The sequence below is a fragment of the Salvelinus fontinalis genome, unplaced genomic scaffold (genome assembly GCF_029448725.1).
Source record: "Salvelinus fontinalis isolate EN_2023a unplaced genomic scaffold, ASM2944872v1 scaffold_0061, whole genome shotgun sequence".
In the NCBI taxonomy this organism is placed as follows: domain Eukaryota; kingdom Metazoa; phylum Chordata; class Actinopteri; order Salmoniformes; family Salmonidae; genus Salvelinus; species Salvelinus fontinalis.
This window is the reverse complement of record NW_026600270.1, coordinates 156043-181179: the sequence shown is the minus strand read 5'-3', so window position 1 is coordinate 181179 and position 25137 is coordinate 156043. Positions and strand designations below refer to the sequence as shown.

At 40.8% G+C, this 25137-nt stretch overlaps 2 protein-coding genes and 1 long non-coding RNA gene across 3 annotated transcripts in view; 1 reads left to right on the top strand and 2 right to left on the bottom strand.

The window, feature by feature from the left end:
* Positions 1–25137, top strand: part of LOC129842686 (zinc finger protein 180-like) — a 156396-nt gene that overhangs the window by 1830 nt on the left and 129429 nt on the right. The window lies entirely within an intron of this gene.
* Positions 13508–22826, bottom strand: LOC129842696 (gastrula zinc finger protein XlCGF17.1-like). The gene is made up of 2 exons (XM_055911324.1): positions 22209–22826; positions 13508–16510 (listed from the first exon to the last, which is right to left on the bottom strand). The coding sequence occupies exons 1-2, from the start codon at positions 22591–22593 to the stop codon at positions 15858–15860; spliced, it is 1038 nt and encodes a 345-aa protein (XP_055767299.1). The 5' UTR covers positions 22594–22826; the 3' UTR covers positions 13508–15857.
* LOC129842703 (uncharacterized) lies at positions 23513–24323 on the bottom strand. Its single transcript, XR_008757666.1, has 2 exons — positions 24143–24323; positions 23513–23843 (listed from the first exon to the last, which is right to left on the bottom strand). It is a non-coding gene; the product is annotated as an uncharacterized LOC129842703 (long non-coding RNA).

Below are 25137 nucleotides of genomic sequence, written 5' to 3'. Positions count from 1 at the left end.
CTGCCTACACCGGACGATGCTGGGCCAATTGTGCGCCGCCCTATGGGACTCCCAATCACGGTCGGTTGTGATACAGCCTGGATTTGATCCAGGGTGTCTGTAGTGGCGCCTCAAGCACTGAGATGCAGTGTCCGCTGCGCCACCTGGGATCCCCAAAATCAGGTTCTAGTGCTGTCCCCAACTAAAATACATCTTGGTCAACCAAGAGTCATCTGTTCTTTCTACCAATCGCCCCATGTGTTTTTATAAAATCTATATGTACTGAACTTGTCTGATGCTTTAAGCACGCTGTTTGATTAAATAATTAAGACACACAAATGACTCGGAGTCATAACTAGAGGGAGCCGGTCGTCAACATAACCTGACCAGAGGGAGCCGCTCGTCAACATAACCCGACCAGAGGGAGCCGCTCGTCAACATAACCCGACCAGAGGGAGCCGCTCGTCAACATAACCCGACCAGAGGGAGCCGGTCGTCAACATAAACTGACCAGAGGGAGCCGCTCGTCAACACAACCCGACCAGAGGGAGCCGGTCGTCAACATAACCCGACCAGAGGGAGCCGGTCGTCAACGTAACCCGACCAGAGGGAGCCGGTCGTCAACATAACCCGACCAGAGGGAGCCGGTCGTCAACATAACCCGACCAGAGGGAGCCCGTCGTCAACACCACCCGGCCAGAGGGAGCCGCTCGTCAACATAACCCGGCCAGAGGGAGCCGCTCGTCAACATAACCTGACCAGAGGGAGCCGCTCGTCAACATAACCCGACCAGAGGGAGCCGCTCGTCAACATAACCTGACCAGAGGGAGCCGGTCGTCAACATAACCTGACCGGAGGGAGCCGCTCGTCAACATAACCCGACCAGAGGGAGCCGGTCGTCACTATAACCCGACCAGAGGGAGCCGCCCCTCCACTGCTGGACTTCGTAAATTCTGCCGTTCTGCTACTTAAGTTTTCAGTAGTAGACTAATAGTCTACAGATAGATAGACTATTTCAAACAAAAGACAATTAATAAATTGACAAAACTGACGCATCTTGTAGGGTCAAGTCTGGGTGGTCTGCAGGGGGCTGTTTCATTTAGTATCCGTTTGGGTCGGCATGGGGAATGATTGTATTTCCCCATAGTATGTTGTACCGAAGTTGAGTGACTGAAAGGAAGTGTAACTTTGATTATAATTGCACTTCCCTGAAGGAGGGAAATGAGGTACAACACCTGTTTGTCCCCGCCCTTTCCTGTGTCGGTGAAGAGCGGTATTAAAGAGCAGAATAAATCCAAGCCTCTCATCACCTGTGGGTGGTGGGGCTTCCAGCAAGGCGTGGATTTGATCGTATGTTGTACCTAGTTTCCCTCCTTCAGGGAACAGTAGTTATAGTCATAACGTTACGCTTGTCATATGATGAACTTCAACTTAAATACGGGATATTGCTGTCGGACAATTTTTTTGTATTCTGAAATGCACTCCACCCACTTATCATTTAGTGGCTCCTTATGTTACGCTGGGAAAACCGTTTTCATGTTCTAGTCCCACTCAACATGCCTCAGAGAACTCTTTTGTCCCACCTCCCACACATGCGGTGACCTCACCTAGCATAACTGGTGCCTCCAGAGATGCAACCTCTCTTATCGTCACTCAATGCCTAGGTTTACCTCCACTGTTCTCACACCCTACCATACCCCTGTCTGTACATTATGCCTCGAATCTATCCTACCACGCCTAGAAATCCTTTTTATTCTGTTCCCAACGTACTAGACGACCAGTTCTGATAGATGGGGGGGGGGCAATCAATTCACATATGGTGTCCAGGGCACAGCTGGGAGCTGAGGGTGGTCTATAACAGTCTATAACAGGTATTTGTAGTTGTCCACATATTCTAAGTCAGAGCCGTCCAGAGTAGTGATGTTGGACAGGCGGGCAGGTGCAGGCAACGATCGGTTGAAGAGCTTGTTCTTATTCTCCATGGACTTTACAGTGTCCCAGAACTTATTTGAGTTTGTGTTGCAGGAAGCAAATTTCTGCTTGAAAAAGCTAGCCTTGGCTTTTCTAACTGCCTGTGTATATTGGTTTCTAGCTTCCCTGAAAAGTTGCATATCACGGGGGCTGTTCGATGCTAATGCAGAACGCCATAAGATGTTTTTCTGTTGGTTAAGGGCAGTCAGGTCAGGAGAGAACCAAGGGCTATATCTGTTCCTGGTTCTAAATTTCTTGAATGGGGCATGCTTATTCAAGATGGTGAGGAAGGCATTTAAAAAAAATATCCAGGCATCCTCTACTGACGGGATGAGATCAATATCCTTCCAGGATACCTCGGCCAGGTCGATTAGAAAGGCCTGCTCGCTGAAGTGTTTCAGGGAGCGTTTGACAGTGATGAGTGGAGGTCGTTTGACCGCTGCCCCATTACGGATGCAGGCAATGAGGCAGTGATCGCTGAGATCTTGGTTGAAAACAGCAGAGGTGTATTTAGAGGGCAAGTTGGTTAGGATGATATCTATGAGGGTGCCCGTGTTTACGGAATTGGGGTGGTACCTGGTAGGTTCATTGATAATTTGTGTGAGATTGAGGGCATCAAGCTTAGATTGTAGGATGGCTGGGGTGTTAAGCATGTTCCAATTTAGGTCGCCTAGCAGCACGAGCTCTGAAGATAGATGGGGGGCAATCAGTTCACATATGGTGTCCAGAGCACAGCTGGGGGCAGAGGGTGGTCTATAGCAGGCGGCAACGGTGAGAGACTTGTTTTTAGAGAGGTGGATTTTTAAAAGTAGAAGTTCAAATTGTTTGGGAACAGACCTGGATAGTAAAACAGAACTCTGCAGGCAATCTTTGCAGTAGATTGCAACACCGCCCCCTTTGGCCGTTCTATCTTGTCTGAAAATCTTGTAGTTAGGGATGAAAATGTCCGAATTTTTGGTGGTCTTCCTAAGCCAGGATTCAGACACGGCTAAAACATCCGGGTTGGCAGAGTGTGCTAAAGCAGTGAACAAAACAAACTTAGGGAGGAGGCTTCTAATGTTAACATGCATGAAACCAAGGCTATTACGGTTACAGAAGTCATCAAAAGAGAGCGCCTGGGGAATAGGAGTGGAGCTAGGTACTGCAGGGCCTGGGTTCACCTCTACATCACCAGAGGAGGAGTAGGATAAGGGTACGGTTAAAAGCTATGAGAATTGGTCGTCTAGAACGTCTAGAACAGAGAGTAAAAGGAAGTTTCTGGGGGCGATAAAATAGCTTCAAGGAATAATGTACAGACAAAGGTATGGTAGGATGTGAATACAGTGGAGGTAAACCTAGGTATTGAGTGATGATGAGAGAGATATTGTCTCTAGAAACATCATTGAAACCAGGTGATGTCATCGCATATGTGGGTGGTGGAACTGAGAGGTTGGATATGGTATAGTGAGCAGGGCTAGAGGCTCTACAGTGAAATAAGCCAATAAACACTAACCAGAACAGCAATGAACAAGGCATATTTACATTAAGGAGAGGCATGCTTAATCGAGTGATCATAAGCGTCCAGTGAGTAGAGGTTGGTTGGGGTCACGGCGATCCAGACAGCTGGCCGGGTAGCTGGCTATCGGTAGCAAGATAGCATAGGATGGAGGTCTATTTTTAGTCACCTCGTGCGTTTCCGTCGGTAGATTAGTGGGCTTCCGTGTGGTAGAGGGGATCAATCCGATTGGCAAAATAGATATAGTCACCCAAGAAAAATTGTCCGATATACTTATTCAGATAGCAGCCGATAAGACAGCTAACAATTAGCGGGCCCCAGATGAGCGTTCAGGTAACGTTGCGATGGAGGTGCCAGTTGGATAACTCCCTCGGGCAGATAACGTCGGTAGTCAGTCGTGAAGGCCTGGTCGGGCTCCGCATTTGTAGTAAAAAAAAAAAGGGGGTCCGGATAGGTGATTGTAGCCCGGGAATGGCTGATGGAACTCTTCAGCTGGCTAGCTCCGGAATAATTTAAGTTTGCTCCGGGATCGACGTAAGCCAATAGTCACAGGGTTTGCAGCTAGCTAGCTGCGAAATCAAGGTGTAAATGTCCAGAGCTTGCGGTTGAAATCCGGGGATATTGAGAAAATCGGTCCGGTATGTTCTGGTCTGAGTCGCGTTGTACAAAAGTGCCGATAGATTATCGAGCTAAAGGAATAGCTGATGACCACAAAATGTGGGTAGCTGAAATACTAACGTTAGCCAGTAAACCGGCTAACTTCTGGGTAGCTTCAGGTTAGCTTCTGGATAGTTTCTGGCTAGCTTCTGGCTAGTTTCTGGCTAGCTTCTGGTTAGCTTCTGGCTAGTTTCTGGCTAGCTTCTGGTTAGCTTCTGGCTAGCTTCTATTGTGGATTTTCAGATTTGAGGTAAATAATACTTTTTTTGTGTAATTGGTGAGGCGGGTTGCAGGAAAGCTTTTTGTAGTTGAGTTCTAATAAAATATATAAAAGATATGCGAAGAAAGGTGTAAATATATACATATATATACAGGACACGACAATACTAGGACAAAATGACTTCTGAACTGCTATGCCATCTTGGGAAGATTTTTTTTTGACATTGACTAAGATACAGTAGAATAGGATAGAATATAGTATATACATATGAGATGAGTAATACATAGACTAAGATACAGTAGAATAGGATAGAATATAGTATATACATATGAGAGGAGTAATACATAGACTAAGATACAGTAGAATAGGATAGAATACAGTATATACATATGAGATGAGTAATACATAGACTAAGATACAGTAGAATAGGATAGAATATACATTTACATTTTACATTTAAGTCATTTAGCAGACGCTCTTATCCAGAGCGACTTACAAATTGGTGCATTCACCTTATGATATCCAGTGGAACAACCACTTTACAATAGTGCATCTAACTCTTTTAAGGGGGGGGGGTTAGAAGGATTACTTTATCCTATCCTAGGTATTCCTCAAAGAGGTGGGGTTTCAGGTGTCTCCGGAAGGTGGTGATTGACTCCGCTGACCTGGCGTCGTGAGGGAGTTTGTTCCACCATTGGGGTGCCAGAGCAGCGAACAGTTTTGACTGGGCTGAGCGGGAACTGTACTTCCTCAGAGGTAGGGAGGCGAGCAGGCCAGAGGTGGATAAACGCAGTGCCCTTGTTTGGGTGTAGGGCCTGATCAGAGCCTGAACGTACGGAGGTGCCGTTCCCCTCACAGCTCCGTAGGCAAGCACCATGGTCTTGTAGCGGATGCGAGCTTCAACTGGAAGCCAGTGGAGAGAGCGGAGGAGCGGGAGCGTTCCATATATTATATAGTATATACATATGAGAGGAGTAATACATAGACTAAGATACAGTAGAATAGGATAGAATACAGTATATACATATGAGATGCCATCTTGTAAGAAAGAGTATTAATATTAAGCAGGACATTCAAACGAGCCTTACAATTATAATCCAAAGTAGTGTGAAATGTACTCATAAGCAACCTGGAAGTGGAGGTTACTCCCCTGAGTTTTCACCCATTCCCATTCAGAATACATTGTGAAAAACTAAAATCTTTGCTCACCATTTTTGCTCCAGGCAGATATACTACATCCATAACTAGTGGTTTCCTCATTACCAGATATAGTGCATCCATAATTAGTGGTTTCCTCATTAGTAGGGAGGAGTTTCTACAATCAAATTGCATTTGCATCGCCCTCGTGCCGCAATTTTAGCAACACGGAAAGGGGCCTATATTGGAGACCAAAAGTTGTCAGGCACACTGCTTAGAGTTTCAACAACATGAATAACTTATTTCTAGTCTACAATCTTAGGTGTTACTACTAATGTGAAAACATGACAATATATGACTATTCTTGCTCCTTTTAAGACAAATGTCAAATCATTACATTCATTACAGACGTCAATTGTTGTACAACATCATGCCTACGCTGTTGGCATCACCTTTTACAGTGAATTTCTGCTGTTGTGGGCCTTTAACCATCTGTATGACTTTGTCATTCACACAGGAAAGAGACGTGACTGTCCTGGATCCTCTGGGGAGCCTCAACAACCTCATGATGCTAAAAAGGCAGAGAAGAGTCTCTCCAGATCAGAACTCCTCAAGAAACACCAGCAGAGATCCACAGGGAAGAGAACTCACTGCTGCTCTGACTGTGGGAAGAGATTCACCTCATCAGGCATTAAAATTCATCAGAGAACACACACAGGAGAGAAACCTTATAGTTGTGGTCAATGTGGGAAGAGTTTTAGTCAATCTGGAGAGCTGACAGTGCACCAGAGAATACACACAGGAGAGAAATCTTATAGCTGTGATCAATGTGGGAAGAGTTTTACTACATCTGGCTCTTTGACTCTACACCAGAGAACACACACAGGAGAGAAACCTTACAGCTGTGATCAATGTGGGAAGTGTTTTACTACATCTAACCATCTGACTCTACACCAGAGAACACACACAGGAGAGAAATCTTATAGCTGTGGTCAATGTGGGAAGAGTTTTATTCAATCTGGCCATCTGACTGTACACCAGAGAATACACACGGGAGAGAAACCTCATAGCTGTTATCAATGTGGGAAGAGATACACTGATAAAAGATATCTGATCAAACATCAGAAAATACATGGAGTTGTTTCATGATATCAATGAATTAATGTCACAATGTAGATGTTCTCTCAATGTTCTCTCTTAACATTTTAGTAGGAGTATTTTAATGATGTCACAATGTAGAATGTTTTAACATTGTAGTAGGAGTATTTTAATGATGTCACAATGTAGAATGTTTAAACATTGTAGAAGGAGTATTTTAATGATGTCACAATGTAGAATGTTTTAACATTGTAGTAGGAGTATTTTAATGATGTCACAATTTAGAACCCTAAACGTTTGTCCCCTGTTCTATTGATTTCAACATGATATGGATATTAGCCTCAGGGGGAAAATCCAGGCTCTGAAATGGAAGAGTACTATTTATGTGATTTAACAAAAAGTGACTAACACAAAAAGAGCTGTGTTACACTTACCACGTTGGTGACCCACTTGAATCAAAATGCAACACTTCGATGAGTGATGACAATTTTTTGGTACAATTATATTGACATTGTTTCCCTGCTTTTCGAATATCAGGGTTCATTCTCAGATGTGCCAACCCAAATGTACTAGAGCATGACATTGGGGACTGGGCCCCGATCCAACAACATGCCTATCTAGTGAACCCTGAAAAGAGAGAGAAGCTCCGCAGTGAGGTGGAAAGTTACTAAGGATATTGCAGGAGTTTCCTCTTGAAATCAGACATGTCTGTGGTAAGGACAACTTGGTTGCTGATTGTCTCAATAATGGGCAGTCAAAAAGATTTGTGTTTAGCCAGCGCGTTGCCATGGATCACAATTTATTTTGACACGTTTTTCCGTATTGGAGATGAGTTTTGTTTGGGCTCGTTCCAAGGGGACGAGAGTTCTAGAAGCGAGTGAGTATTTAGGAAGACGAGAGTTCTAGAAGCTAGTGGGTTTTAGGAAGACGAGAGTTCTAGAAGCTAGTGGGTTTTAGGAAGACGAGAGTTCTAGAAGCTAGTGGGTTTTAGGAAGACGAGAGTTCTAGAAGCTAGTGGGTTTTAGGAAGAAGAGAGTTCTAGAAGCTAGTGGGTTTTAGGATTCTATAGAAAGAAAAAGGATTTAAAAAATAATACGATTGTATATTATTATTTAGAAATGTTTTTTTCTTGTTTTTATTTGTTGACAGCCAGTAGACACTATGTTTATATTGGTGAAGGTGAAGCATTGTGGTTGATTATAATGTGAAATGGAAGTTGTTTTCTGTTGGTGGTTAGCAAACTTGTCCAACAAAAATGATAGGATTTATTTGTTGTCTTAAGGGGGAAGGTTTTACAGGCTTTGGTTTTTCCATTTATGTTTTGAGGTTGGACTTTAGCACGTATAGCTCGTCAGCACGTAGGAGGCACTGATTGGTGTCACCTCGTTAGTCAGTATGTGTAACACCAGTTCTTTTGTTTGCCTCTTCTTGGGCAGATTTAGTGGGTCTCATGGTGGGTGACTTTTATGTCCCAGTTGTTGTTACTAGTCAACTTTCAGTGGACACTGAGAGCAAAACTGCAACATTATGTTATAATACTTTTATTGCATCAAATGGTTGTTTTATGCAACAGAATAGAGGGTTCTTAGAACTATTGTGTCTGTGTGTTCTACTGAGGATGGGCCTCTGGGAGAAAACACTGACAGGAGATTTACAATGTCTTTTGGGTGATTAAAACCTAAAGAGACCGCATTCCAGAGCATGAGTTAATGTTTCTGTTCTATATGGTACCAGGGAGAGATGACCCCAGGGCCAGACCCTGGTCTCTACACACAGAGTACTGTTTTTACAGCAGATACTGTCTGCTGTGAATTATAAGTATCTTTCATACAAATCTTAACCTTGTGACCCATTCTATACATCTGTTGTTGGTCATGTAGGTTGAAAGGGGTGTATCTTGGCTATAAAATACCTTTGTACTTTTGTCTCATGGCTCTCAATGAATCTTCTGGGGGTGATTCGTCAACCAGCCGTCATTATCGTAGAGCACTCAATTGATTCACTTTATATGTGTGTGTTGTATTGACCTGCTCCCTTAAGTGAATAAAGATTTAGTTTAAGAATAACTTTGACTTTTGTGATAAGTTTGTCTGCTCATTTGATATTAAAGAAATTAACAACCACATTTGGTGATGGGGATGTGAATCTTCACTTGGTGACCGCTTCTGACGATCTGGGTAAATTGTGCACTTGGGATCTTAGGGAGACCACACTTCGGGAACGGAGCAGATGGACCCACCTTTGATCTGAGAGGCAGCGAGCCGAGTGGATACCACATCTCAAACGTAGTTTTAAAAAAGAATGAGGTGAGCGAAACAAGTGGAGTTTTTATAAAAGCCTCATAGGCTCTGAGTGTGTATTCCTGTGTGAGGGGTGAGGGGAAACCTTGGAGGTGTGAAGAGGGCTGAGCTAACACCTATCTATGTGAACTGGATGAAAACTGGAATCTGTGTTTACTAGTTAAGACCATGTATGATATAGTATAAGCTAGTAAGGTGCACCTGTAATTATTCCCAGTATGAGAGGAGTTGCTAGATTGATTAATTAAACCTAGCAAGTTAGAGTGAAACAATGTGGCTGATTAGCTGTTGATGTTGAAGAAGTGTCCCGTCCACTAGATTATACGTCACAGTGGCAGAATCACCTGAAAGACGCACATCGCCATCTGTTGACTGGAGTTGGTATCGCAGTTGAGAAAATACTTTCAGACAAAAAGCTAAATAGCGACTGCCTCTAAAAAACAACGACTCCCTTTAAAAACGGGCGATGTGGCATCAGAAACATTTATTATAGTGTAAAAATGTACTACAAAGTGCAGCTAAACAGAATAACTTTGGTCGTACCCACTCAGCACGTGAGGACTGAATTAGGGGCAATATCAGGTCTGTCTGTTGTGGCTGCTATTTTGCCCTATAATAGTCATCCCTAAAGGGGCTGTGTATAACTATGTAAATGTCTCTCGGACAAGGTAACTTTTATCAATATACACTCTAAAAACTAAAGATTCCTGGAGTATCCTTTGGGGGTTTTCAAATTGAAACTGGGGGAACCCCTAAAAGTTATTTGAAGAACCTTTTGTGGGAACCCCTAAAAGTTCATTGAAGAACCCCTTATCATGGTTCCTCAAAGAACCTTTTGGGGTTCCTTTTTTTAACTCCCTGTCCACCCTCCCTGCATTATAAAAACATATTTTAATAATATTAATAACAATATTGATTTAAATAATTCATTATTTATTTAGTGGCACCGCAAATGTGAATAAATATTTACAGAACAATTTACCAAACAAAACACATTACAATATTGCAACATTTCTGCAGACATGTCAGACCATAATAAATAATACATTTACTTTGTATAGTGCTTTTCAATACATATAATATATATACATAATGATGTACAATAAAAACAACATACATTAAAAATAAATCATAGGTAAACTAACAATATTGTAGACTTGGTGCTAAATACAGATTTTTCAGCTTTAGTGTGTACATCGTATCCACTTAGTTATGTTAGGAAGTTTGCCATCTTTATGACCGGTCCTGGTAACTTCACCCCAACTTCTCTTCTCCCCAGAACACAGTAACTTAATAACAACATAAGTGTTTATCTGACATTTAAGGGAAAATAAAAAATACAGCCCTAGCAGAGCCCCAAGTCCAATGGGGACGTCCTCGAGGGCGTGGATGTTCTCCCCATCAAAGGCCAGCGGGATTTCACTCTCATGGTGAAATGGATTTCCACCGATGTGCAGTAAAGGAGTGAAGAGCGGTGAAATCTGTGTCAACAAAAGTAAGAAAAGATTAATACACATACAATTAACAAAGAACATAACAAATGTTCAGCTGTAGTTTTATATAAGCATGCACACCTATGTTTATGAAGAAACAGATGATTGGTGCATAGGCATACCTTGTCACGGACATAAAGGCCACTCGGGTCCTCATTGAAGAGGTAGGGCAAGAGCAGAATCGCTGCTGTGGTCTCCAGTCCTAGTCAAGTAAAGCAATGATCTTACTACACTTGCTAATTTTATTACAAAATACATTAGAGAAAGGGAAGGAATAGGAGCAAACACCTCTTCTGTATTGTCCTTCAGGGACTGTCAACATAGCAGGATGATGTCCTCACGCCTGCCTCGCCTCTCTACCTCTGATAGTCCTTGAATTATCTTTTTGTCTATATCCATTCCATGGACTTGATTCATTTCCGAGAAGATCTGAAAAGATCATTTGCACACATTTGTATGCTAATAGATGTCAGTTTGTATTGACTGCTATGTAGGTTAAATGTACACTTCAAATGCAGCTGTCCTACAACATATCTGTACCTTCTTCTTGATCCCAATTGCATTGTGTCCATATTCTGTCCTATAAGAATTTCAAAGGAAGAGAAAATGTGTCAAAGAATAGTCATACAAGCATTAAAACACATATATATATATAAAATAAATATTGAAAGATAAATGGCATCGACATACAATGTAATGTAAAACAGAAAAACATATTGGAGAAAGCACTAGCCAATACAGTCCTGCCATACAGTAACAGTACTGCCATTTGTAAGTCGCTCTGGATAAGAGCGTCTGCTAAATGACTTAAATGTAAATGTAATACAGGCCTAATATCACATTTCAAGATATCTTTGTACACAAATTGTTCAATATTTTATCAGGCTGACTTGAAAGATTATACGCAACATTTTGCTGCGTGGCAATACTGTGTTTGGATTCTGAAGGGCCTTTATACAAAAGAGGTAGTCTAGACACTGTATTAAGACCATTATGCATTTGAATCCCATCTACAGCTACCATCTAAGATATTAATTTCCTCCCCAAGGGCGCGGAAATGTAACGTTTCCAAAATGGGATAGAATTGTCCATGTAACGTTTCCAAAATGGGATAGTATTGTCCATGTAACGTCTACAAAATGGGATAGTATTGTACATGTACCGTTTCCAAAATGGGATAGTATTGTACATGTACCGTTTCCAAAAAGGGATAGTATTGTCCATGTAACGTTTCCAAAATGGGATAGTATTGTCCATGTAACGTTTCCAAAATGGGATTGTATTGTCCATGTAACGTTATGCCCCTTGTGAGTTAATAGTATTGCATGCTGTAGCAGGCCATATAAAGAGGAAGACCTCCATTGACGATTCAGTTCGTTGTATCATCTCGTCTGGACAGGTCACCGTCCTTAGTTAGTTAGTTAACGTTAGCTAGTTCATTATCACAAAAGTGAGAACTGCTCTAGATTGGAAACTTACGTTAATACGTGTAAAGCCATGTTGGCTTTATGGAAACGATATACAATATATGGGAAAGAATATAGTTGAGGGAAATAATCCAAACCTAGTTGTGCCTAGTTAGGACATAACGTTAGCTAGCTAGATAACGGTACTGTACTGTAGCTCATACAACGCCGACGGTCAAACCCGGCTTTCTAATATTTACGGTAATTAACTATAGTAACGTTATGGAAGATATTCACAGAAAACCATCATTGTCTTCGTTATTCATTATTAGTATGTTATATCATTATTATATACATTATTTAGATACATATTCAGAGCCAAACATCAACCCAACTTAACCTTTTTAACTTGTTGTCGCATCCAAACTTGTCACCATCGTTTTCAGTTGTAATTGCGAAGTTCCCGGAAGAAGTCCAGCAACAACGGAGGTTCCTCGATGAACCCACCTTCTAACAAGTTCTTTGAAGAACCTTTTGGGGCTGTTTTTCATTGACCAAGAACCCTACGGTTCTTAGGGGATCTGAGAACAACTCCAGTTGAACCCTTCATTTTTAGAGTTGTAGTCGGCTCTATTTACTCTCAGATTCAAACATGCTGATTAGCATCAACGATCAAGTCAGCTGCTGCTGCTCCAATACAGTATGAGGTGAGACGATGAACTGTCGTTGAACTGGGCAGTCAGCTGCTGCTGCTCCAATACAGTATGAGGTGAGACGGTGAACTGATGTTGAACCGGGCAGTCAGCTGCTGCTGCTCCAATACAGTATGAGGTGAGACGGTGAACTGACGTTGAACCGGGCAGTCAGCTGCTGCTGCTCCAATACAGTATGAAGTGAGACGGTGAACTGACGTTGAATCATAATGAATAAGGTAATTAGTGAAACTGTTAAAAAATAGTATTAGAATATTGCACATTATATTAAATATATTACGGTATTGTTATCATATAGAAATATCATGGAATATTGTACATCATATTAAATATATTACTCTATTGTTATCATATAGAAACATCATGGAATATTGTACATTATATTAAATATATTACGGTATTCTTATCATATAGAAACATCATGGAATATTGTACATCATATTAGCATCAACATACATTATTGTTTCATTCAATTTCACATAATAAGGATATTTCATATTTTCAAGTTCAGAAGTCAGAACCTGGTATGTAAAAGAGACAGAAGAATGCACAATGGTCAATTCTATCTGGGATCCTTGGGACATCCCTACCCTAAACCCTAACCTTAACCCTTTTAAATGTCAACTTCAACAGACTATGGACGTCCCAAGGATGTATCTCTATCTCTTAACATTGCTTATGCATATTCAGTGGCCTGACTGCATCCAGACTATGCCAAAGGCCCATCCTGGTAGATCTGAACCGAATGCAGCTTGGAGTGATCAGATGACAGAAGTCACATTTAGGTGCCAGGTGTAACTGAGGCCATAGATGCTCCATTTCCATTACTTTGAATGTTTTATATAATATGACTAAATGTGTTTCTGTGTTGCAGAGGCAGTCAGGAAATGGAACAGCAAGGCCACAGAACATGACATAAGCAGAGCTGTGGGAGACCACCTCAAGCCCCTGGTAGAGCCGGGGGTGGTGTTTACCACTCCACCACGCCTTCAGCAGGCTGGAAAAGTGATACTGTTTTTCATACTAAGAGGGACCAAGAGTCTGTTGATTGGTCATTGGGTTCATTGGTTCAAATCAAACCAAGCTTTATTTATACAGCACATTTCAGACATGGATTCAACACAATGGCTTCACAGGAGAAAACAATGAAAATAAACAGAAATACTTATTACACAAAAATAACAGCATAAAAAACAGAAGATTAACAACTGAAAGACCAATTAGCATTCTAAGGAAATGCCATTGATTAAAACACTAATTGGATGCAATATCCAAACCAAAATATAAGCTTGTTTTTTAGGAGGGGTTCTCAAAGACACTATGGGGGTGTCGACTGAAAGTTGACTAGTAACAACAACTGGGACCTAAAAGACACCACCCATGAGACCCACTAAATCTGCCCAAGAAGAGGCAAACAAAAGAAAAACCCACACCAAACTTAAAGACAGGAAGCAAACCAAAAAGGTGGAGCAACTAAAGGTGTTGACTCTCCACATCTATCAAGACAACTGGAGCACTGGGCCAGACACTCTTAAATAGAACCTGGACCAGCTCAGGTGAAACACCTTCCCACTAACGAGATGGACAAGCCAGCACAGGTGTAACACATACTGACTAACGAGGTGACACCAATCAGTGCGTCCTACGTGCTAACGAGCTATACGTGCTAATGTCCAACCTCAAAACATAAATGGAAAAACCAAAGACTAACTAACACCTTAAGAGAATGCTCACCAACAACAGAAAACAACTTCCATTTCACATTATAATCAACTACAATGCTTCACCGTCACCAATATAAACATGGTGTCTGTCTACTGGCAAACAACAATTAAAAACAATATTTATTTTTTATTATTCCCACAAAGATTTTCTTTCTATAGCTTCTAGAACTCTCGTCTTCCTAAAACCCACTAGCTTCTAGAACTCTCTTCTTCCTAAAACCCACTAGCTTCTAGAACTCTCTTCTTCCTAAAACTCACCATCTTCTAGAACTCTCGTCTTCCTAAAACTGACTAGCTTCTAGAACTCTCGTCTTCCTAAAACTCACTAGCTTCTAGAACTCTTGTCTTCCTAAAACCCACTAGCTTCTAGAACTCTCGTCTTCCTAAAACTGACTAGCTTCTAGAACTCTCGTCCCCTTGGAACGAGCCCAAACAAAACTCATCTCTAATACGGAAAAACGTGCAGTAAAAATAAACTGTGATCCATGGCAATGCACTGGCTAAACGCAAAACACAAAACGTTTTGAATGCCCACCCTTGAGACAATCAGCAACCAGGTTGTTCTCACCACGGACATGTCTGATTTCAAGAGGAAACTCCTGCAATATCCGTAGTAACTTTCCACCTCACTGCGGAGCTTCTCTCTCTTTTCAGGGTTCACTAGATAGGCATGTTGTTGGATCGGGGCCCAGTCCCCAATGTCATGCTCTAGTACATTTGGTTTGGCACATCTGAGAATTAACCCTGATATTCTAAAAACAGGGCAACAATGTCAATATAATTGTACCCAAAAAACTGTCAGTTGGTTGCATGAATAATTTTCATTACTAAATGTTACATGAAATGTAAATATGAAATATTTGATTAAATAGTATTATTTTCAACGGCTTTCAATTACATTTTGCTAGGTGGGATAGCCCAATGTCAAAACATAGTTTTAACGTGTCCAAATCAATAACCAATATGCAGAAACAGTTTGGGATCAATTGAAAACCTAACATGTGGTAAATACACAAACATCTGCCACAATAATTGTCTTTTTTAAAACAAGCTCCTTATAAACTGCACAAGCACCAAAAACGCTGTTGTTTTGACAAGTAGCAATAAATCACTGATATCGATTAGGGGGGACATCAGGTTGTAGGTGCTGCTGAAACTAACACAACTAAAAAAAACACATGGAAATGGGAGATATATTTTAGCTCACTGGTTAGAGGACAACCTGCAGAAGACAGTCAGCTACATATTGGAGTGATGCATTTAAATTTAGGGGTCGCTAAACAAAGGAACACAACACTTATTTGTCTTAACTCATCGATATTATGTTGAAATCCGTTGATTCTGGGAATAATGTGTACATCACTGGTTAGAGGACAACTCTTTTTTTGTTAGTCACTTTGTGTTAAATCACATAAATAGTACTCTTTCAATTCAGAGCCTGAATTTCCCCCAATGAGCCTAATATCCATATCATGTTGAAACCAATTGATAAGGGGGCAAACGTTTAGGGTTCTACATTGTGACATTCTGACTGACTTACTGCAGAGTATATTAATATACTATATATTAAAACATTCTACATTGAGACATTAATTCATTGATATCATGAAACAACTCCTTCATATATAAATGTTCTGATATTTGATCAGAGATCTTTTATCAGATTATCTCTGGTCACAGCTAAGACGTTTCTCTCCTGTGTGTGTTCTCTGGTGTACTGTCAGATGGCCAGATCGAACAAAACTCTTCCCACATTGATCACAGCTAAACGGTTTCTCTCCTGTGTGTGTTCTCTGGTGCAGTGTCAGATCTCCAGATTGACTAAAACTCTTCCCACATTGATCACAGCTATAAGGTTTCTCTCCTGTGTGTGTTCTATGGTGTTTAGTTAGACTGCTAGAAGAAGAAAAACTCTTCCCACATTGATCACAGCTATAAGATTTCTCTCCTGTGTGTGTTCTCTGGTGTGATACCAGATGGCAAGATTGACCAAAACTCTTCCCACATTGACCACAGCTAAAAGGTTTCTCTCCTGTGTGTGTTCTATGGTGTTTAGTTAGACTGCTAGAAGAAGAAAAACTCTTCCCACATTGATCACAGCTGTAAGGTTTCTCTCCTGTGTGGATTCTCTGATGAATTTTAATGCCTGATGAGGTGAATCTCTTCCCACAGTCAGAGCAGCGGTGAGATTTCTTCCCTGTGGGTCTCCACTGGTGTTTCTTGAGGTGTTCTGATGTGGAGAGACTCTTCTCTGCCTCTTCAACATCATGTTGTTGTTGAGGCTCCCCAGAGGATCCACGATAGTCCCGTATCTCTCCTGTGTGAACAACAAAGTCAGACGGTTAAAGGCCCACAACAGCAGAAATCCACTGTTTATTTGAGGTAAAAGGTGATGCCCAGAGGTCTGTTAAATTACTTTACAATTGTTTTAAGACAGTCAAAACCTAAGCCGTGTGGCTGACGACCTTTGATCTCCAAAAAAGGCCCCTTTCTGTATTTGCTAAAATTGCAGCACGAGGGCGATGCACACACAATTTGATTGCAGAAACACCTCCCTGCTAATGAGGAAACCACTAGTTTTGGATGTAGTATATCTGGTAATGAGGAAACCACTAGTTATGGATGTGGTATATCTGGTAATGAGGAAACCACTAGTTATGGATGTAGTATATCTGGTAATGAGGAAACCACTAGATATGGATGTAGTATATCTGGTAATGAGGAAACCACTAGTTATGGATGTAGTATATCTGGTAATGAGGAAACCACTAGTTATGGATGTAGTATATCTGGTAATGAGGAAACCACTAGTTAAGGATGTAGTATATCTGGTAATGAGGAAACCACTAGTTATGGATGTAGTATATCTGTCTGGAACAAAAATGGTGAACAAAGATTTTAGTTTTCCACAATGTATTCTGAATATTACAGCGCAAGATCAGGAGTGCTACTCAAGGAAACTCACATTCAGCTCTGTGTCTATTCACTAATTCACCACCGTGGGGGAAAACTCAGGGCAGTTCTCATAGGCTGACAGCAAAAATAGCCTCCATTTCCAGGTTGCTTATGAGTGCATTTCACAATACTATTGGATTACAACTGTTACGCTCGTTTCAATCTCCTGCTTAATATGTTTGTGTTATTGTCGCAAATCAACTGCTTTATACTTATAAAACACTTCAACCAGTAAAATGCTCTTTAGCTAGCTTTGCCATCAGCGTGAAACTGAGGGTTTGTACATTAAGTGTTTAACAAATTGGCCCACAACTTCACCTAACAACAACATAGACCTACTGTAGGACCTATATCTTTCACCTAACAACAACATAGACCTACTGTAGGACCCATAACTTTACCTAACAACAACATAGACCTACTGTAAGACCCATAACTTCACCTAACAACAACATAGACCTACTGTAGGACCCATAACTTCCCCTAACAACAACATAGACCTACTGTAGGACCATAACTTCACCAAACAACAACATAGACCTACTGTAGGACACATAACTTCACCTAAAAACAAGATAGACCTACTGTAGGACCCATAACTTCACCTAAAAACAAGATAGACCTACTGTAGGACCCATAACTTCACCTAACAACAACATAGACCTACTGTAGGACCCATAACAACAACATAGACCTACTGTAGGACCCATAACAACAACATAGACCTACTGTAGGACCCATAACAACAACATAGACCTACTGTAGGACCCATAACAACAAGATAGACCTACTGTAGGACCCATAACAACAAGATAGACCTACTGTAGGACCCATAACAACAACATAGACCTACTGTAGGACCCATAACAACAACATAGACCTACTGTAGGACCCATAACTTCACCTAACAACAACATAGACCTACTGTAGGACCCATAACTTCACCTAACAATAACATAGACCTACTGTAGGACCCATAACTTCACCTAACAATAACATAGACCTACTGTAGGACCCATAACAACAACATAGACCTACTGTAGGACCCATAACTTCACCTAACAACAACATAGACCTACTGTAGGACACATAACTTCACCTAACAATAACATAGACCTACTGTAGGACCCATAACTTCACCTAACAACAACACTTTAAAAAAACACTTACGTAAAAAAAAGCTTTTAACATATAACTATTTCTCTCAATACCATTTGTATTTAATTAACATTTTTATTTTTGTACTTTTATTTTACTAGGCAAGTCAGTTAAGAACAAATTCGTATTTTCAATGACAGCCTAGGAACAGTGGGTTAACTGCCTGTTTAGGGGTAGAACGACAGATTTGTACCTTGTCAGCTTGGGGATTTGAATTTGCAACCTTTCGGTTACTCGTCCAACGCTCTAACCACTAGGCTACCCTGCCACCCCGAATGTTCTCATAGGCACTATAGTATTGCCAGCCTAATCTTGGGAGTTGATAGGCTTGAAGTCATGAACAGAACTGTGCTTCAAGAATTGCGAAGAGCTGCTGGCAAACGCAGGAAAGTGCTGTTTGAATGAATACTTACGAGCCTGCTGCTGCCTACCACCGCTCAGTCAGACTGCTCTATCAAATATCAAATCATAGACTTAATTATAATAAACACAGAAATACGAGCCTTAGGTCATATTCAATTTAATACCGCCCTTCACCGACCCAGGAAGGGGCGGGACAAACAGGTGTTGTACCTCGTTTCCCTCCTTCAGGGAACAGTAATTATAGTCATAAAGGTACACTCCCTTTCAGTTGATTTCGGTACAACATACTATGGGGAAATACAATCATTCCCCAAAGCCGACCCAAACGGATACTAAATGAAACGGCCCCTGGCAGACCACCCAGACCTGACCCCGCAAGATGCGTCAGTTTTGTCAATTTATTCATTGTCTTTTGTTTGAAACACTTCTGTCAATGTTGAGTAAGGATGCACACCTGATTACACATATAGGACTAGTCTACCCGGTTACACATATAGAAGTAGGACTAGTCTACCTGGTTACACATATAGAGGTAGGTCTAGTCTACCAGGTTACACATATAGAAGTAGGACTAGTCTACCTGGTTACACACATTAAAGTAGGACTAGTCTACCTGGTTACACACATTAAAGTAGGACTAGTCTACCTGGTTACACACATAGAAGTAGGACTAGTCTACCCAACAACACAAATAGAAGTAGAACTAGTCTACCTGGTTACACATATATAGAAGGACTAGTATACCTGGTTACACATATAGAAGTAGGACTAGTCTACCTGATTACGCATATAGAAGTAGGACTAGTCTACCCAACAACACAAATAGAAGTAGGACTAGTCTACCTGGTTACACACATAGAAGTAGGACTAGTCTACCCAACAACACAAATAGAAGTAGAACTAGTCTACCTGGTTACACATATAGAAGGACTAGTATACCTGGTTACACATATAGAAGTAGGACTAGTCTACCCAACAACACAAATAGAAGTAGAACTAGTCTACCTGGTTACACATATAGAAGTAGGACTAGTCTACCCAACAACACAAATAGAAGTAGAACTAGTCTACCTGGTTACACATATAGAAGGATTTGTATACCTGATTACGCATATAGAAGTAGGACTAGTCTACCTGTTTACACATATAGTAGTAGGACCAGTCTACCTGGCCTGAGCACAAATGTAGATCCATAAATGAGCCCATTTGGGGATGTCTGATAGTTTTTCTGATTGTCTGCACCACTAATGAGTTGTGGAGCCTCTCGAAGCACATTTTTTCTCACCTCAAACAGCAAGTAAACAAAGTCTAATCAAAACCAATTGGAAATGAGAATAACTCCTCAAAGTATTTGAAAAATATTTCCATCTCTATTCCTTTCGATAACCACAAAAGGGAAAATTTTGATTACTTCTTATCCCTTTCACAAATAGCCTACAGTTGTGTCGGTCGAGAACTCACAGGCACGGGAAACTGAGGGCCCAGAATATTTTATACAATGTTTCAAGTTCGTTTTAGACAGGCCATGCGATTTATAGGACATTTATTTGCAATGTTTTTATTTGTTGGCTTTATGTAGACTAGTTTTTACATAGGTGGCAATGGCAATAAAAGTTACTTTTAGATTTGTATAATTTTCATTTAGATAGAATGTAGATTAATCACAGACAATGATTGAGATACTATTATAAATTAAATGAAACTGTTCCAGTAAAATGAACATATGAAAATCATAACTGTCACCAGATCAGTAGAAATGGTAAGATACATTTGCACTCCAAATGTAGGTTGCCGACTGCTTGTGTAGCCGATTACCAGCAACGACAGAATTTATGAAGGACAGCAAGAGGAGGTGGTTCAGGAAGAGTTTCTTCTCTTCTGGTTGGGCGATATTGATGTAATGGCATGAAAATAAAGGCTGAATATTATACAATGATTTATCAACAGCTCTAACAATTTGACCCTACAGGAAATCTACACTGGCAATTCTAGAATATACTATATATCCCAGAAACCTGTTAAACTATCATTATGACATCATGGATGAATTCTAGAATATACTATATAGCCTCGAAACCTGGTTAAACTATCATTATGACATCTTGGATGAATTCTAGAATATACTATATAGCCTCGAAACCTGGTTAAACTATCATTATGACATCATGGATGAATTCTAGAATATACTATATAGCCTAGAAACCTGGTTAAACTATCATTATGACATCATGGATGGGCAGTCCTTGTATTCATAGTGTAGTGAATTCAGGGGGTTGCCCTGAGCTGAACTCAAACCTGGGTCCAGCGACTGTCAAGCCAACACCTTATAACTGTTTTGCCAAGATGTCTGAACTTCTTGACGAGGTCGCTAGGTTTTGGGTTACGGTTGATACAATAGCTTTCTCTATTAATTTGAGAGTGGTTACATTTCTCCAGACCCCATTCCAGCCCCCATCCCTCAGCTGTTTACCAAACCAAGTCTCTGGGCAGCCATTTTGTTGCTGTTTAAATACTAGGTTGTCCCTTTAAAAAAGCCAAACAAGAATCAATCAACCAATAACAAAGCTGTAATTCCACCACTATTTTGCTAATAAGATGATGGATGGGGCTGGAGAAATGTAACTACTTTCAAATTCATAGATAGACCTATGGATGCAAGGACTGTCCATCCATGATATCAACATTATAGTTTTAACTATGTTTTGAGGCTTTACAGTGTTGATTTACATTGTTTCTATACATTGAAGTAAAAAAAGCTTATTTGGGGTTCTGATGGGGTACAACAGTTGAACTAAGCTCATGAGGCATGTGTTATATTCTTCAAGAATCAATGGCTATAAATAAATAATTAAAAAATCTAAATATGGATGTGGTAATTGCAGATTTCCCCTTTAACACCACACATCCTTCCAGTGACTGGAGCGAATTTCAAAATTTGCTGAAGCTGGAGACTTATATTTCCCTCACCAACTTTAAACATCAGCTATCTGAGCAGCTAACCGATCGCTGCAGCTGTACATGTACTTTTCTGCTCTTTTGCACACCAGTATCTCTACTTGCACATCATCATCTGCTCATTTATCACTCCAGTGTTAATCTGCTAAATTGTAATTCTTCGCTACTATGGACTATTCATTGCCTACCTCATGCCTTTTGCACACACTATATATAGACTTTATTTTTTTCTACTGTGTCATTGACTTGTTTATTGTGTTATTGGCTTGTTTATTGTTTATTCCATGTGTAACTCTATGTTGTTGTCTGTGTCACACTGCTTTGCTTTATCTTGGCCAGGTCGCAGTTGTAAATGAGAACTTGTTCTCAACTGGCCTACCTGGTTAAACTATCATTATGACATCATGGCCACCTGGTTAAACTATCATTATGACATCATGGTCACCTGGTTAAACTATCATTATGACATCATGGCCTACCTGGTTAAACTATCATTATGACATCATAGCCACCTGGTTAAATAAAAAAATAAAACAGTTCAACAACTGCAGAGTTTGTGCCTCTGTTTTTAAGACAGTACTTACTAGTGTTAATCAGGGCCCGTTCATCGTTAGAACCATTGGATGCCTTAAGATGCGTTTGGGAAACCGTGCCCAGATATTCAGTTTCCTCCTCCTCTTCTTCCAATGTGACAGTCATCTCCCCATCCTCCTCTTTCACTCCAAAAACTGCAGCCTCCTCTTTCTCTTCCTCCTCTTCTTTTACTGTAACATCCTCTTCCTCTTTCAATCTGAACGCGTCTTCCTCTTCTTTCACTGTAACGTCTTTCTCTTCTCCTTTCACTGTAACAGCCTCAACTTCTTGTTTTACTGTGATATCCTTCTCTTCCTTCTCCTCTTTGACGAGAGCTTCCTTCTCCGTCCAGCAGTCCTTCTCTTCATTAACAAGAGAGTAGCTTAGTGACCTCATGGTTGGAGATGTTAGCTAGCTAGGCTAATGCTAACTTAACCAGCCCACTAGATGAATAATAAAAACAATACCGTAAATATGAAATTAAAACGGATAACTAACTAGACGACAGAAGTGGGTTTAAAATACAGTGGCTAATATACACTAAAGCGTCTAAAGAGCTTTATTTGTTCGTATATTTTGGCTAGCAAGCTACCGAGGTGTCTGACGAACTGTTGCTACTGCTGAAAGAAGCGTTCCGTCCACTAGATTATACGTCACAGTAGCATCATTGCCTTAAAGTCGCAGACCGCAATCTGCTGACTGGAGTGGGTAACGCAGTTGAGTAAAATGTAAATACAAATTTCAGACAAAAGGTAGGTAGGAATCAGGAACATAGCTAGTCCTAAAATATTAATTAGCCCCTCCCTAAATAATTTAATATCAATATATTTTCTCTGTGATTTCTTATTTTCGTCAACCGTTCCATCGCATCTTAAACTTCTTACCGGGCCGGCACTAGGACCGGGGGAGGCTGCTGCTGCACTAGTGATAGTTAGACTTTCTTCAACATAGATGGCGGACAGAAATACTAGGAGAGAGGGGTAACCCTACACAGAACTGAACTGAATCAAAGATGTCGGACAGAAATACTAGAAGAGAGGGGTACCCCTACACAGAACTGAACTCAATCAAAGATGTCGGACAGAAATACTTGGAGAGAGGGATAGAAATACTAGGATGGAAGCAAATGTAAGGGATTATAACGTAATAACTAATCATGCAAAAAACATGTACAGTTGACAGGAATGTTAGTTCATGTATAGACAAACGATTATGCATTTTTTTAACATAAAATTATTTTACGAAAATTGCGATTTAGCCAGCTAGCTGGCTAGCTTTATGGGTGTTGTGACATGAGTATGACATTGAACCAGTAGAGAATGTGAAACGCTTTATTGAAAAGCTCATTATCCAAGTGTTATAAATACAAGTTCAATCTGTACTTCAATGCACATCTGTTGTGCATTATAAAAACAGAGGAAGGAAGAGATGGCGAGAGAGGTGTAAAAGACAGAAAGGGAAAGAGGTAAGCACATAGGAGCAGGGAAGGCAGCACATGATTAAGGAATCACAGTGCTACCTAAATATTCTCTCAGTTCATCACAATTACATAACAGTGTCTCTAGTCGGCCCAAAGGTTATCTTAAAAGCAGGTGAGGTGGCGATGATGGGACTAGGGGTTGGCATCCTCTCACATCAAAACATATCTGCAGACGATAGACAGATGGAGAGAGAGAGCATGTTTCAGCCTTGTGTTTTTAGTTTTTATTCTAACATTGTTAGTCATCAATCAGGAGGTGAAATGCAAAACTGACCTGGGATCATTAACTCTGGGACTACAGCATCTATCTGTATTTCAATGTAAAGCATCTCTTTAATAATACTTCCTGTATAATATAAACTGACCTGGGATCATTAACTCTGGGACTACTGCATCTATCTGTATTTCAATGTAAAGCATCTCTTTAATAATACTTCCTGTTGACCTGACCAAGTGACCTCTCACCTCTGATCATGCTGTGCCCTCTATGTAGCCAGTTCAGATGCAGGAGGGGTTCACCGACACAGCTGATATAACCTAGAGGATTTAGGGAGAAGGGGAGAGAGGGATGAAGTGAAGGAGAGAGACTGTTATTGAGAAAATAAGGTAGTTAAAGCCACAGTGTTCAACAGGAATCTGTGTGTGGCTTCACCTGGTGTCCACACCACACTAAGTGGCTGCAGAGTACTTTATGCTGAAAAACATGAACGGACACAAGAGGACAAACAATTATAGCATAGTTATAGAAATAATGAAGTGTCTTACTATTCTCTATGGTTGGCCCTCTTGCCTATTCTTTGAAGGTGGAAGGAGCCACAGTAATACACCTGAGCCTGCTTACTGCACAACACAATCCATCAATCAGATTGATACATGAGTGTGTAGGTGTGGGTTATAGGGTGTCTAATTGTTCTACATTTTTTCAATATGGGTGATTTAAAATAGCCTGTTTTGTTTTTGCACAGACATCACACCCTCACCTGAGAAGTAGAAATCAAAGGGAGAGAAACTATGAATTGAATAACTGCAGTTGACATAGCTAAGTAAATGGAAGAATACTCCTATTGCATTGTGAATGGCTCTTAAAAGAGCCTTTGGTTGAGCATAGTGTAGTCTATGGTGTTGCCAGGGAACAGCACCCTCTTTGAAGAAGTAGGAGGTGAAGATCTCCTGCACACGGATTGCCTCTCTTGCTGCGTTGTTAGACCCCATCCTCGAAACATCCTGCAGAGCAGCAGACTCCTCCTCTGGGACACGGCGGCGAGTTGCAGATCCCCTCCTGGTCCTCGTGTCCATCCTCATGAAGTTACGCAGGACACAGGTAGCCTTCACACATCTGAATTCCTCCAGGAGGCAGTCCCAGATGACCCTGGTCACCCAAACTTGCAGTGTCCTACACGGTAACTGTAGGCAATCGTTTTGATGGAATCTCCTGTTACAAGGTATCTGTAGGAATATGG